Source organism: Mytilus galloprovincialis, chromosome 5 (assembly GCF_965363235.1).
Source record: "Mytilus galloprovincialis chromosome 5, xbMytGall1.hap1.1, whole genome shotgun sequence".
Taxonomy (NCBI): Eukaryota; Metazoa; Mollusca; class Bivalvia; order Mytilida; family Mytilidae; genus Mytilus; species Mytilus galloprovincialis.
The window spans coordinates 27305401-27320683 of NC_134842.1; the positions used below are offsets into that span (position 1 = coordinate 27305401).

At 32.3% G+C, this 15283-nt stretch overlaps 3 protein-coding genes across 3 annotated transcripts in view; 2 read left to right on the forward strand and 1 right to left on the reverse strand.

Moving 5' to 3' along the window:
• The window catches only part of LOC143075514 (leucine-rich repeat-containing protein 14-like), a 69761-nt gene that overhangs the window by 19714 nt on the left and 34764 nt on the right, over positions 1 to 15283 (reverse strand). The window lies entirely within an intron of this gene.
• On the forward strand, positions 2565 to 4661 carry LOC143075515 (heavy metal-binding protein HIP-like). The gene is made up of 2 exons (XM_076250951.1): positions 2565 to 2934; positions 3717 to 4661. Exons 1-2 carry the CDS (start codon positions 2676 to 2678, stop codon positions 4115 to 4117), a joined length of 660 nt encoding a protein of 219 aa, XP_076107066.1. The 5' UTR covers positions 2565 to 2675; the 3' UTR covers positions 4118 to 4661.
• Positions 10357 to 13849, forward strand: LOC143075518 (cerebellin-1-like). Its single transcript, XM_076250954.1, has 2 exons — positions 10357 to 10839; positions 12956 to 13849. The coding sequence occupies exons 1-2, from the start codon at positions 10638 to 10640 to the stop codon at positions 13375 to 13377; spliced, it is 624 nt and encodes a 207-aa protein (XP_076107069.1). The 5' UTR covers positions 10357 to 10637; the 3' UTR covers positions 13378 to 13849.

The following is a 15283-nucleotide window of genomic DNA, read 5'->3' on the forward strand; positions in this document are numbered from 1 at the left end:
ATTTAAAAAAAAAAAGATATATTACACACTATTGAGTACGTGTTGAACACTCCATCGGAGAATTAAAAATAAAATATGCATGTGTGTGCCTTCAAAAGTATGTATTTACGAGATAAAAAAAATCATTTAAATATACTATGAATCTCAACTAGCTTTTTTTTATATTTTGAGTAGACCTCTCGTTTTTTGTCAACTATAATCGTAAGTCTATGTGTAATCCTAGGTATAAACATAGTCACTGCAAATGTCTAATAACTGCTTCCGTACACATCAATATTCATGTTTTGTATCATTTTTTGTTTTATAAGTACATGATATTGAATATTGCTTTACTTCTAATGTCACAAAAATGAAAACGTTGCACGTTGCACGTTTCCCCAAATTATGAATCCAATCGTAAACAGCAACTTACATACCATATTGTTAAATATATATTACAGACCTCACAAGGACAGACGAAAAACCTGCATTCTCAGCATCAAGGACATCTTCCAAGTCACTCGGAATGAACGAAGTTCTAACGTTTGATAAAGTATGGTTAAATATTGGGAACGGATACGAGCGTTCAACTGGTGTGTTTACAGTACCGAAAGATGGGATATACGTTATATCAAATACTGTAATGTCAACAAAGGGAAAATTCCTACACTGTCACCTTTGGAGGAACAATGAGTCCAATGTTGGATCTTTCGGAACAGATTATTCATCGGGAACACTGAATACCGTGATGGCATTGAGAAAGGGAGATAAAATCTATATAAAGCATGATGTATATAATAATGAGTCAATATATGGAGGTCATTGGTCTATGTTTTCTGGATATCTTATAAGTTGACTTCGATATTTGCTCCATTATATTCACCATGTATTCTTTGTGGTGCTATTTTTGTTGGACATAATACACAGTTCTGTATGATGTGGTTTAGTTTGAAACATGACCAGTGAAGGAGGAATATATTGTGGTGAAGTTGATTTTAGTTACTGAAATTACGAATTAAATGTTTTTGTGCTTGATTTTCATACATTCTTTTCAATCTGTATTTAACAAAATGTAGTTTAACCAATCATTGATATAATATACACTTGAGAATCAAATAGGAAACTACAGACATATCGAAGTAAAGTTGCATCCTACAAATATTCTCCAACTATAATAATAATAAATGATAATAATGTATCAATCACATAACTTGCGTTTACGAAGAAGGGATCAGAATCGTGAACAAAATGAAAAAGTATAACAAAAATACCAAACTCCAAGGTACATTAAGAAAAGAAGGGAAGTAACTTCAAGGTAAATTAAGAAAAGAAGGGAAGTAACTGCAAGGTAAATTAAGAAAAGAAGGGAAGTAACTCTAAAGTAAATTAAGAAAAGGAGGGAAGTCCATAAAAACTGAACAAAAGCAAACCTTATGCTTTATCAACATAGAAAACAACTGTCCTATCACCTGACTTGGTACATACATTTTCCGAAATTATAGCTATCTAAACCTTCCAATTGTATGGCAGTTGTTCATTGTTCGTTATATTGACATGATAAGTTGAGAAACCCATACAGACATAATAGGTCAATGTGACAATAATTGTGATCCAACAGCCAAAACTGTGTACACATAAATCTCTAAAAAAACAACAAAACTTACTACAAAATGCCAACAAACATACAAATAAATCTAACAACGACGATAACGAAAAATCTGTTATTAATTTTCGAAAAGACACCAGCAAAAAAGTGTTTGTAGTTGATAGTACATACCGTATATAATATATATACGATGTCGATAAAGTACAAGTTAAGTAAAAAAAGTATAAACAAAATGGAAACAAACACTACAAAATCCTCTTGCGTCCAAATTGCACATCAGGACCGACTGCACCAGAAACGCTCAAAATCAAAAACCCAATAGCGCGATGCATGAATACCTTTTCATGTCAAAAGACGTACGACAAAAAAAAAAAAAACACGGAAAAAAAACACGGAAAAAAAAGGAAAACTGTAAAAAATAAAAAGTTCCCCAACTTCAGCACCAAGTATCTTGTATTATTTGTGAAATATTTTTGATTCTTTCTGATGAACTCTTTGAGAAAGTGGATGCAACGATTGTTGATAAAACGCTGGTTCGTTATTTTTTTCCTCGGACACCAATGACGTTTTACCAAGTCTTAGTAGTAGCTGCAAACTCTTGGATATCGTATAGGTCGAGAAATGAATACTCTTTTCGCGGCCGCTGAAATCTCTATCTTATATTTGGTTTAACAGATACGATAAAACGAACACCTTCTATGACTGTCGCAAACCGATTTTGTACATTGAACACTAAGAAACTCAATGTCAATTTCATTTTGCATTTACATGATTGTATTCTCTTTCAGTTGTTCTTGCAGATATTGGCTTATTATGGGCCGCGTACAAACGATGACGTGCATTATGTTTTCTCTATATGTCTTGTGTGGCTTGGGGTATCAGGATACAAATAAATACGAAAACAAAGATCGCCATTCAAAATCAGTTTTTGACCTCACCATTTTGTGATACTTAACCTTCTTCCTTCCTGTAACATATATATGATCATCAATAAACTTTACAAATTAAAAGAAATTTGTCTCAAAAGAAGCACATAAGCGAGACTGTCTTAAATAAACAATCTTCTTATTTATATTGATATAAAGTTAAAATGGAGCAAAGAAAGTTGCATCTCATTTTGATCTTCATGCTAATGAGTTGCGTTCAGTCAATGGCGTCACAGGAGACTAGACAAAACTCTACAGTAGAAGTACCCCTTCTGAACAACCAGCAGATGCCTTTAATAGCTCTTTTTGACACTACAAAACTAAACCAAGTGCTGAAGGACTATATTATAAAGACAGTTGAGGAGGCTACTGACCAGAGAATTCCAATGATAAAAAATGCGGTCATCGAAGATATCGGATATGGTAAGTAATAAGATACATTGTCTGTAGACTTTTTGTTATACCAATGCAATTCATCATCCACAAAATGCAATCAAACATTTCATCCATCTGTGAAAACGAAACAATTTTTAAAGTTTGAATCAAAGAATTTAAACTATACTCTTATAGAGAAGTGTTTTTTTTTTAGGAAGTTGTAATGTTTATAATGTGTCAGTGCTTATTATCGGCGGATTCCAAGACATATGGTTTGTTATTTGAAAAACCATATCAAAGTAAACGACACAGGTATTTAATTAACATTAGGGCTCAGAATAAAAGTAAAATTTGTATTTGTAATGAATACATATTTGTCGCTGGAATCAACAGTATCTGTATTTGTTTTTATCTAATTTTACAACCGTCTGTAGATGTTCGAGTCAAAGCAAAAATCCTTTTTTTTTCTAACATTGTAAAATGTCAAAATTGGCACTTATTAACACTTCAGCAACATTGGCAATTCAACTATGTGTAAGCTCAACCTGACATTCACGTGCTGGTTCAATTATATGATTACTAAATATTTTTTTTCGAAAAACTATCCAGTATCGGAACACTTTGATATTGTATGTATAAAATACAGGGTTTTATGGAGAGACAACGTTGTTATTTTTGTGGGTGTTTTTTTTTAAAGTAGTTGATAAACAGTTATCGTATAAAATTATAATCCTGGTACTTTTGATAACTATTAACGCATAAATATACAGAATTTAACGTGTCATTCAAGACTATTCTTACAACTTTTTTTTAATTTAAAAATTTCATAGAACCTGGCCGAAACCAAGAAAGACCCGCATTTACAGCATCGTTGACGTCATCTATAACTCTCCAACCCAATGAAGTACTGCAATTTGACAAAGTCTGGCTGAATATGGGCAATGTGTATGATCCTACTACAGACGTGTTTATGGTTCCAAGAAACGGATTGTACTTCGTTTCAAGTACTGTAATGGCCAGTAGAGGATTACATTTACACTGTCATCTCTGGAAGAACAACCAATCAGATGTGGGAATATTTGGAACTGATTATTCTACGGGAACTCTTAACACTGTAATGGCCTTGAAGAAAGGGGATAGAATCTATGCTAAACATGACCGTAACAAAGACGGTGAACAAATATACGGAAATCACTGGAGCATGTTTTCTGCATATCTAATAAGTGAATAATGAAATTGATGAGATCTAAATTGAATTGAACAATTGAATCTTTACAAGCTGTGTCTAAATAAAAAATCTCCAGTGTTTTTCGATGCATTATTATAAGGAACAATCTTGATTGATTGACTGATTGGTACTTGCCTAACGTTTAGGGCTAAATATTCCACGTATATTCTGGAAAAAAAACCGGATATTTTTTAGTTGATATAATTGGAAGGTTCAGTAGTAAAGAAGGTCGACCGTGATGATAGGCGGAAAATAAGACTACTTATGGAAAATGAAGTATTTACGATAAGGATAGAAAGAAGAAGGTCTAGTAACGTGATATTTTTTTTTGCACCGTGAATTTGATAATAAAAACAAAATTATAGTCAACAGATGACAATGTGAGTATCATTTCCAGACCGAGACATTTTTAATTTGAGCCAAGACTTTACCAAAACAATATTTGCTAACAGATGTCTTGTACAAAGATGCTTAAGTAGATGGATAAGATCTTAGCTCGCTACTTATCTTCAATTTGTTTGCGTCTTAGTTAAATCAAAACAGTTTTATAAAAGGTTGTGCCAGATTCCATCACCCTATTTATTCATCAATGTAATAATACAATTGTGAAACGTTAATTGAATTATACAATTTCCAAACTTCAAGGGCCATATAAAGCCTCATAGCATGCTTCCTACTTTTGTCTCACAACAGGGAGCATAAGAACTAATCAAAGAGTTGTTGTTGCAAGAGCTCATAACGATCATAAGCGTGGCGTTCACCATATAAGGCCCTCTCTCCCACTGGACGCACTTGTGTACAAAATTATGATAGATATAAAAAGATGTGTTATGAGTGTCAAAGAAACAACTCTCAATCTAAGTCACAATTTGTGAAAGTAAACCATTATAGGTCAAAGTACGGCCTTCGACATTCTCATTAATATAATAGATATAGGAAGATGTGGTGTGAGTGCCAATGAGACACCTCTCCATCCAAGTAACAATTTATAAAAGTAAACCATTATAGGCCAATGTACGGCCTTCAACTCGGAACCTTGGCTCACACCGAACAACAAGCTATAAAGGGCACCAAAATTACTTGTGTAAAACTATTCAAACGGGATAACCAACGGTCTATCTATATAAAAAAACGAGGAACGAGAAACACGTATTACAAGCCTGTTATTTTATATTTTAATTTCAAACTGTTTGAAGGATTACAATCTATACACTTCCTGGATTGATGTCCTATTATGGTTATCACAAGACATATTTGTTATCGGATAGCATGTTTTTCTCCTTTTTAGATTTAAATCACAAGAAACCGGATATTTACGATTAGGTCTAGTAAAAACTTTCAAACAATACTTAAAGTTGATTGTATAACCAATGTTATTCTCACTTATACAGCGTACCAGTCATACACATCGTCAACAGGAAACACTAATACGTCAGATCCTTTAGTAGATTATGTAATGTAAATGACCTTTATAACACCTTATGAATTCATTTCAAGTCGACAAATAAGATACACTTATATCGTGCGTAACTCCCAATAACAGAACTGAAACTTAACATATATTTTTACTTTTTAACATATAACGGACTTTGGCGAAAATCAAAACACAAAACTTTTCTTACATGAAAATACTTTTAATCAGTGCAAGGAGAGACTGTTGTGCCTGTCCAGAGCCAGGAGCCTGTAGTATAGTGGTTTTCGTTGGTTCATGTCTGTAATATTAGTTTTTCATAATTGTTTTGTTATAAATCAAGCCCATAGTTTCCTTAATTGAATTGTTTCATATTTCTTAGGTCGGGGCTTTTTATAGCCGACTTTAAAGTATGGGTTTTTCTCATTGTTGAAGGTCGTACACTTGCCAATAATTGCTTACATCCACTTCATTTGAACTTTGGTGGATCGTTATCTTATTGGCAATTATACCCCATCTCCCTATCCTTATATACACATGGAAAAAGTATTGCAACACCGAATTGAAATTCAAATTAAAAAACACTGTATTTTTTGTGATATAATTTGTTAAACATTATTTAAATATCACCTGAGTTTTATCAATAAATATCGACTCGATAAGTTCTTATCTGCACATGCAAACAATAAAACAGATGTTTTTATCCTCATTGTTTTCAACACCTTAAATAACCAAGTTTATAAAGTTATGTGATTGAAACCTTGTAATGGGTCCTCCACAACTCTTAACTGCAGCAAGATGGCAGATTATCAGCATGAGAGAAGCAGGTATGTCGCTGTGACAATTGCACGTATTATTGGTCATCACCATTCCACTATAAGTCGTGTTGAGAATAAAAATCAGGCAACAAACAATGTTAAAGACCTTCCGAGATCAAGAAGACCCCCTATAGCATCTGCTTGATAAAGTATAATGAAGGTTTGCAAACAATACAATCCTTAAAAGAGAGTGGTTGCCATACAGGAGACTTTAGACAAGAATTGGTTATCGTGCGATAAGACCATTTCGGGAACCTTTAACTCTATACAGTTGTTGCAAACATCACATAATTAGGTCTTTCCACCTTTCCGATGCCACTGCTGGTGGACGTTTCGTCCCCGAGGGTATCACCAGCCCAGTAGTCAGCACTTCGGTGTTGACATGAATATCAATTATATGGTCATTTTTATAAATTTTCTGTTTACAAAACTTTGAATTTTTCGAAAAACTAAGGATTTTCTTACCCCAGGAGTAGATTACCTTAGCCATATTTGGCACAACTTTTAGGAATTTTTGATCCTCAATGCTCTTCAACTTTGTATTTATTTGGCTTTTTAACTATTTTGATCTGAGCGTCACTGATGTAGACGAAACGCGCGTCTGGCGTATAAAATTATAATCCTGGTACTTTTTGATAACTATTGCCCCCTTTTATATCTTATATTAGTTGTATGGTAATATAACTCATTAACAATATAAAGTAGAGGCCTAGAGTCTTTTGATTTGAGGTCCTATGTGGATGACCTTGAAATTGAGCTCAAGGTCAAAGGTAAATTTAACGTTGTAGATTTTGACCTTTGCCTTTTCCTCTTATATACATCATAAAGCTATGGGACTTTTGGCAAAAGGTTGCAAGCAATGTGACCTTGAAAAATCCAACCGGAAGTAGCCATTTTTTTGTACTAATTTAATGTAAAAGTATATAGAACCATATATTTTTGGAATCAGTGTCAAGTAAACTATCAAAACATACCGAAAGTAACATCTTTTAAACCGGAAGTAAAAAATGATCTCCTTATTTATATCTTTTTGTATAGAAACCATACATTTTTGGAATCAAAGTTCAATATTAAGCTGTCATTTGACGCTAAAATTAACATTTAAAACCGAATTTTAATATTTTCATATAAAAAAGATCCTTACTGGTGGAAAGACCATCAATGGTTCTCTGAACAATTGGTTTTTAATTTTATTTGTTTTTGTTCCTGTAAATACACAAATGTTATTGTTTATTTTTAACTTGGCGTGTACTGGTTGACACACGCGCACAGTATATCTGCGTTATGGAAATTTGGACTGCAGATTAACCACATAAAAGATCTTCCTTGGCCCGATCGTAGCCCGGATTTGAACCATATCGAGCATATATGGGACAATATTGGGCGTAAAATGCGCGAAAGGACACCCCCAGTTTAAACAAGTCGTGAAATAAACAAGGCACTTCATCAGGAATGGTTGCGGTTAACTCAGCAACAAATTAGTCGATTGGTGACAAGAATCAGAAGACGTTAAGAGGCGGTTATCTGTTTGAATGGAGGGTGCACCAAGTACTTATTCTGTGGTGTATAACGATCAACCATGATGTCAACAATCATCTTAAGATTAATTTTGAAATGTCTGACATTGTAAAGTTCGACAACGGTAAAAGTTGTAAAACGCATTTTTTTGTACAAAAAAATACTTCATTTTATCAAAATTGTGGTTAGATAACTTTTTTTTCCATACTTTTTATTTATTCGTTTTAATGCCAATGTTATCATTAACTATGTTTCAATATTTATCAATAATAAAAGGCTGATTTTTCAAGGTTTAAAAATTCAAGGTGTTGCAATACTTTTTTCCATGTGTATATATGTGAATTGACTGGATAATTTCACACCTTTTGATAGAAAAAAATCAATGCAGTTCCTGAATTAATGCTATAATATTATTATCACAATATACATTTTTGATTGGAAATCACATTTTCCACTTATTTCAAAGAAAATAACCAGCACCCTGATATGTTCGGTTTGGTCTAGTAATTTTTAGCAACAAAATATGTTCTATAACCAGGAAGTATTCTCTTTTCTACCAAGTGCATCATCAGAATGAAACACTTACATCAAATCTCCTTTCTTAAAGTATGCGATTTCAATTATCTTAAGTGTAATACTTCAATTTAAAAACTTCTTATGAATTCATTTCTTCAAGACGACAAAACATTTATATACTTGTAACATTAGTACTTGCCAATAACGGAACTGAAATATATTTAGTAGACAATTCATTATAGATGTAGCTTATTTTGACAAAATTGAACCATACTGGCTGCTTAAAGCGAATTCGTATTTCACTATTTCACTTTCATTAATGATTTCTCGTAGCAAGTACCCCATTAACAGGTTGATTCTTCTCGCCCAAGTTGGTTATAATAATCTGTGCAAGATATAGTATACACAATGGACATATATTTACTATGCTTAACTATAAGTTTAAAAATGAATCGAAGTATTTTAATATTGCATTTGTGATAGATAAAATTGAGAATGGAAATGGGGAATGTGGCAAAGAGACAACAACCCGACCATAGAGCAGACAACAGCAGAAGGTCACCAACAGGTCTTCAATGCACCCGGAGGCGTCCTTCAGCTGGCCCCTAAACAAATACAATGTATATACTAGTTCAGTGATAATGAACACCATACTAAACCCCAAATTGTACATAAGAAACTAAAAGTTAAAATAATACAAGAAGCAACATTGATAAACGGAATAATTTACTAGGTTGACATGAAGCATTCCTTGTGTAAAGCGATCAATCAAATCAATCTTAAAAACAGTAATATATACAGAATAGTCGGTAACATAAAGTTGTTGCCTTTTAATTCATTAAAATCCCTTTGCAGTATTTACATCAACATGCAATTGTTTTTCCTTTTTATAGGGGTTCAGGGGTTACTTGGAACTAAAATAAAATCCCTGTTTAATTCATTTTTCCTATTTCGTAAGTTATTTAACTACTGGAAAATTGGGGTTCAAAATTTCTTATTTATTAATTAGCTATTTCTATTTCGGTTAACTTTGATATTACATATGCATATATTATACTAACACAGGAACCAAATGAACAAAACCATACTCGAAATAGTGTATTACAATTAGAATTTCAATGATTTTTTCAGTACTAGTATTCGAAATTGTAACTTGTTACCATTCTTTTATTCATAAATGTAAATTGTCCTGGCTCAACTATTTTACAGAAAATGTACTATAGCTCAGGAGAATATAAAGAGATCAATGAAGTCCATCTAAAGTTGTACAGGTTTTGAATGCAGTTGTAAAAAATTACAAAAGTTGCCAGACACACGTCTCGTCTACACAAAGCGTATCACTGTCCGACTCTTACCAAAACAGTTCAATAAATAAAATAGAAAATGTATTTAAATCACGTTTGGTTTTGGTATAACGAATCCCCGACACACATATGAAATATTTTTGAGAACCCCATACAGCTATTTAAACTATAAATTGAACATATTTAGTAAAACAAAGAAGAAAAGGTTTATAGTTGTTCTCTCAAAAGCTATTCTGATTATTTTATTAATAACTAAAACAACCCATATGTATTTCACAACACAATGCCTTGCCTTTGGATAGATTATGCGCTGGTAAGAAGCTGTAGCAATTAATAACTGTGTTTGATCTTCGCCCTCAATTGATCTTACATTTTTTTAGCTCATTGATATCTATATTGTAGTACAATGATTTAAGTTAATTCATTTCAATGTTAACGAAACTATTGCCAAGATAAGACATCTAAAGTGTTCAAACTACTTCAGTCAAAAATGTTTTATAAATCTCCTTATTCAAACAAACCGGTAACTTCCTTAATTATACTCTTCAGCAGTAATCGTTTATTTAATTATTTAATTTTTTGCTGAGAGCTTTGTTACTTAAATTTCAAAAAAGTTTCATTTCATGTTGCCTGTATTGTGAAACGCTTTATTCAAATAAGGAGAAGAAAAAATGTGTTAACAAAACAAATGCAAAATAAACATCATTGCGCATAATACGACATTTGGCACACCTCGGCAGATTCACATACCGAACATCAAAATGTAAAGAACGGTACAATAATATGCCGAGGTGCATCGAATGCATGCTAGTTTATAAAGTGGACATTCACCTTTCCGGTATTATATTCACAATTGAAATCGAGTAAGGCAAGATATCAACAACCTAAAACACGTTTGTGACGAGGGGAACACGTTAAAGGCGGGTTTCTGTTGTACATATTGGTTTAAAGTCAATATGGACCAAACGAAGTTACATTTATTCTTGATTATCATGCTATTTAGTTGCGTTCCATCAATGAATGGGTCACAGGATCCCGACAAAAACTCTACTAAACTAAACCAAGTGTTGAAGGACTATATCATGAAGACCGTTGAGGAGGTTACTGACCAGAGAATTCCGATTATAAAAAATACTGTCATGGAAGATATCGGATATGGTAAGTAAAATGTTTAAACATGATCAGTAAAAACCTATGATGTCAACAATAAACTGGGTTTGTCCATTGGTTTGATGTGATTGAGATTTTGCTTTTGCCATTTGATTAGGGACTTTTTGTTTTTGAATTTCATCAGAGTTCAATACTTTTGTGATTTTCTGTGGGTTTTTTTGTAAAAGTAAACCATTATCGGTCAAAATACGGCCTTCAACATTCTTATTAACAAAAGCTTAAAATCTTTGATTTCAATTTCAAACTGTTGTTAAGGATAACAATCTATATACGTCTTTGGTTGATGCCTGGAACTCAGTAGTTTTGCGATTTTACTTTGGTAGCTACGTCTGTAAATGTACCTGTTGTATTTTGAATTATACTAGGTTAAATATGGATTTCGTTACCATAAATTAAATCAAGCGCTTCGAACGCATAGAATATTAAACTTGTTGTTTTCAATTTTTTACCTAAAACCTTTACTAAATTTTTCCACAGATATAAAGATTTGATTTTGAAGTTTGGTTTTACCTGTAGAAAACTTTTTTCAAACGGGATAACACATCCTCATTTTTACGGAAATGTTGTTAACCATGCCCAGAAATTTAGAAATGATCCTGGTAAACTTATCGCTCCTTTAAATAAACTTATTCTAAAAGGTTACCAATTCAACACTGTAATAAGATCATTGACTATTTCTTTTATTGGTATACATATTGATTTTGTTAAAAATATATTAAAAACAAACTAAATATTACTAGTATGTTATATACATATACCAATTCGTGGATCTACAATCTGTCGTACCTGTATCTTGGCATTGCACAAGGTCATGTTTTTCTATGACTGTTTATGACGTCTTTACATTAAATCCATTGGACGTTGAATGTGTACGGATTGATAATTTAGTCTTAGAGTTGTCTCATTGGCACTAATACCACATCTTCCTATATCTATTAGATGCGTCTGGCGTACTAAATTATAATCCTGGTACCTTTGATAACTATTAACACCACTGGGTCGATGCCACTGCTGGTGGACGTTTCGTCCTCGAGGGTATCACCAGCCCAGTAGTCATCACTTTGGTGTTGACATGAATATCAATTATGTGGTCATTTTTTTTTTAAATTTCCTGTTTACAAAACTTTTAATATTCGAAAAAAACTAAGTATTTTCTTATCCCAGGCATAGATTACCGTAACCGTATTTGGCACAACTTCTGGAATTAGAGATCCCCAATACTCTTCAACTTTGTACTTGTTTGGCTTTATAACTATTATGATATGAGCGTCACTGATGAGTCTTATGTAAACGAAACGCGCGCCTGGCGTACTAAGTTATTATCTGGTACCTAATAGTCTTAGATGCATGATTTTGTTAGTTGATTTGATATAGCTGTCAGTTAACTGCGAGTACTTTCAGATATGTACCTAGTGTCTTTTTGTTGTTGGGATGTACAAGGACCCGGCCATGTTCACTTGTATTTTTGTCCATCTGATGAGTTACGCCTTTTCCAAGTGATTTTTATAGATCGTTCTATGTTGTACTGTTATACCCTGTCTCCTCAACATTATGTATGTATGTGCCTGTCCAAGTCAGGAGCCTGTAATTCAGTGGTTATTTAAGTGTTACATAATGTTTTTCGTTCATTTTTTGTACATAAATAAGGCCCTACGTTTTACTGTTTGGATTGTTTTACATTGTCATTTCGGGGCCTGTAATAGCTGGCTATGTGGTATGGGCTTTGCTCATTGTTGAAGGCCATACGGTGACCTATAGTTGTTAATTTTTGTGTCATTTTTGGTCTCTTGTGGAGATTTGTCTCATTGGCTATCATACCACATCTTCTATTTTATTTTTAATCTATAAAGTTTTTTTTATACATGTTAATAAGGAATGACAATAGTTTTAGTACAATTAAACAATTCCTTACCTAACTAAAGTATAAAAAGTACCATGCTGATTTTTTAATGTACAACACATGTTTTTAGAATGAATCTCATTAGGTGTAATCATACGGTCAGTAATTATACCACTTTAATTTTATTCTTTCGTTCCGTCTATAATATGAATATTATCCTTTCGTTCCGTCTATAATATGAATATTATCTTTATTCTATTATAGAAACAGGACAAATACATGAAAGACCCGCATTTACAGCATCATTCAGTGCAGATGATTGGCCCGAACCAAATGAAATAATAAAATTTGACCATGTATGGCTGAATGTTGGCAATGGGTATGATGCTACTACAGGGGTGTTCACAGTTCCAAGAAACGGATTGTACTCCGTAACCGGTACTTTAATGTCCGTTGACGCAAAGAATTTACACTGTCATCTTTGGAAGAACAATGATCTCATAATCGGACTATTTGGACATGATTATTCCTCGGGAACACTAAATAGTGCAATGCTACTGGAGAAAGGGGAAACAATCTACATAAAACACGACAACAAGGTCGGAGAACAAATGTTAGGAAGGCACTACAGCATGTTTTCAGCATTTCTAATTAATGAACAGGAACCACCATCGGGAGATATTTGAGCCTTAAAAAAAATTTCAATATTTTCATATTATGTAAACTAGTGGATTTAAATTGAGAATTAAAAATTTAGAAAAAATCAGAAAATGAGTATTAATTTGGGTTTTATAGATGCAGATATATCTTATTTTCAAATTCTAAATGCTATGTTGTTTAGCACGAAAAGGGTAGAAATATAACCAAATATCAAAATTAAGGGATAGCAAAATTTGTGATTATGAAAACGATTTAAAAAAAGGAAACAGATATTTTTTCAAATCTTTCAAAAAAACCCAAAACAACACAAGAATACGAACAATGAAGCCTACTCTACTATGTGTTAGAATTTTTGTAGAAACCTTTGTATCTTTGCTTGGTCATGTTATTGTAATGACCACTTCAATATTGTATAAATTATGATAATGTGCTATGAAGCCTTTTCTATTGTGTATATAAACTATGTATATCATAAACTTGAAATAAAGATAAAATGTATCAACAGGTGCATATTTTAAGCCAATAAGTACTTACCATATCTCTGAAATAACTACTTTTTGAAAAACAAAATTATAAATCCAAATTTTTATGATTAATTTACACATGACCTTTCAAATATTTTTTGAAGAGAAATACGTAACAAAAATTACTTTAACCGGAATTTTAAAGATATAAGCATAACGAAAAAGGAAATGAAGTGTTTAAAATTGAAACTGGTTGATATAGAAAGCACTTATGAGAAAAATAATATATAGAAAAACTGAAATCTTTGTTTAAATGATTATATATGGCGTTATGCATAATTGTATAGATAGATTATAGTTATATAGATTGATTCAAATTGTTTAAAATTGGAGATATTTTCTTCTCCTCGTTTGATTTTCATCGACAAATAAGACTGTTACAATGCGGGCCTCCTGAGTTGCTTTTCTACATATATTTAAAACAATAAAAGAAAGAAAAAATAACACCTTCGTGTGGAGCAAATTAATGATTCCATTCAGTTGTAATCTTTGTGACAGTTTATGGTATCAGACTGATGTTTAATTGACTGATTGGAGTGGTGTTATGTATAATAAAACTATTGCCGAAATTGGACATCTAAAACTACAAAGTGTACAAGCAGATTATGCCAAAATATAGATCTATACACACGGAAAAACCTCCATTTCATTAATTAGGTCTTTCCACTTTTTTGTGGAAAGACCTATTGTATTTCTTCTGATTATCATTATAAGGTCTTTCCACTTTTCTGTGGAAAGACCTATTGTATTTGTTCTGATTATAATTTGAAAAAAAATTCTGCCAAATTTAAAAATATTTGTTTTGTAATTTGTCGCTTAGGTATTTCTTATATTGTATCATATAGTGTATGCGCTTTTAAATTTTACCCTGCTCAGACGAACAATTTTCTTTCCAAGAGTTATCTCCCCATTCATTGTTTATCAAATGTGTGCATCTCTTTCGTAACAAAAAAGATATCGACAAAAGTCTTTTTACTATTTGTTCGATACATCCTCAGAAATTTTCGACTAATTTAGATCAAATGTATTGATGAAATTTTATAGAAGTTATCTACCATTATGAAATGAATTTGTCGGTATGTTTTTTTTTCAATTCATGAATAGTTAACCGTTTAACCCTGGACTCTTTTTATTTGAGGTTCATAGGTCCTAACTGAGGTCAAGGTCAAAGGTCAATGTCTAGTTTTCAATTGTGACTTTTCCTTGTTTTTGCATTTTCTCCAACACTTGAAAGATATGTATAAAAGAACAAGTGCAAAACGATTGCTTTAAGGTAATAAAGATATGTTACATTGGTCTGATACAATCTAATGGCAGTATCTTATAGGAGTAAGTGCCCCTGAAATGTCTAATGATAAGGTTAATTTATTATAACTTCAACTAAGTTTTTGATAAAGCCATATGACCT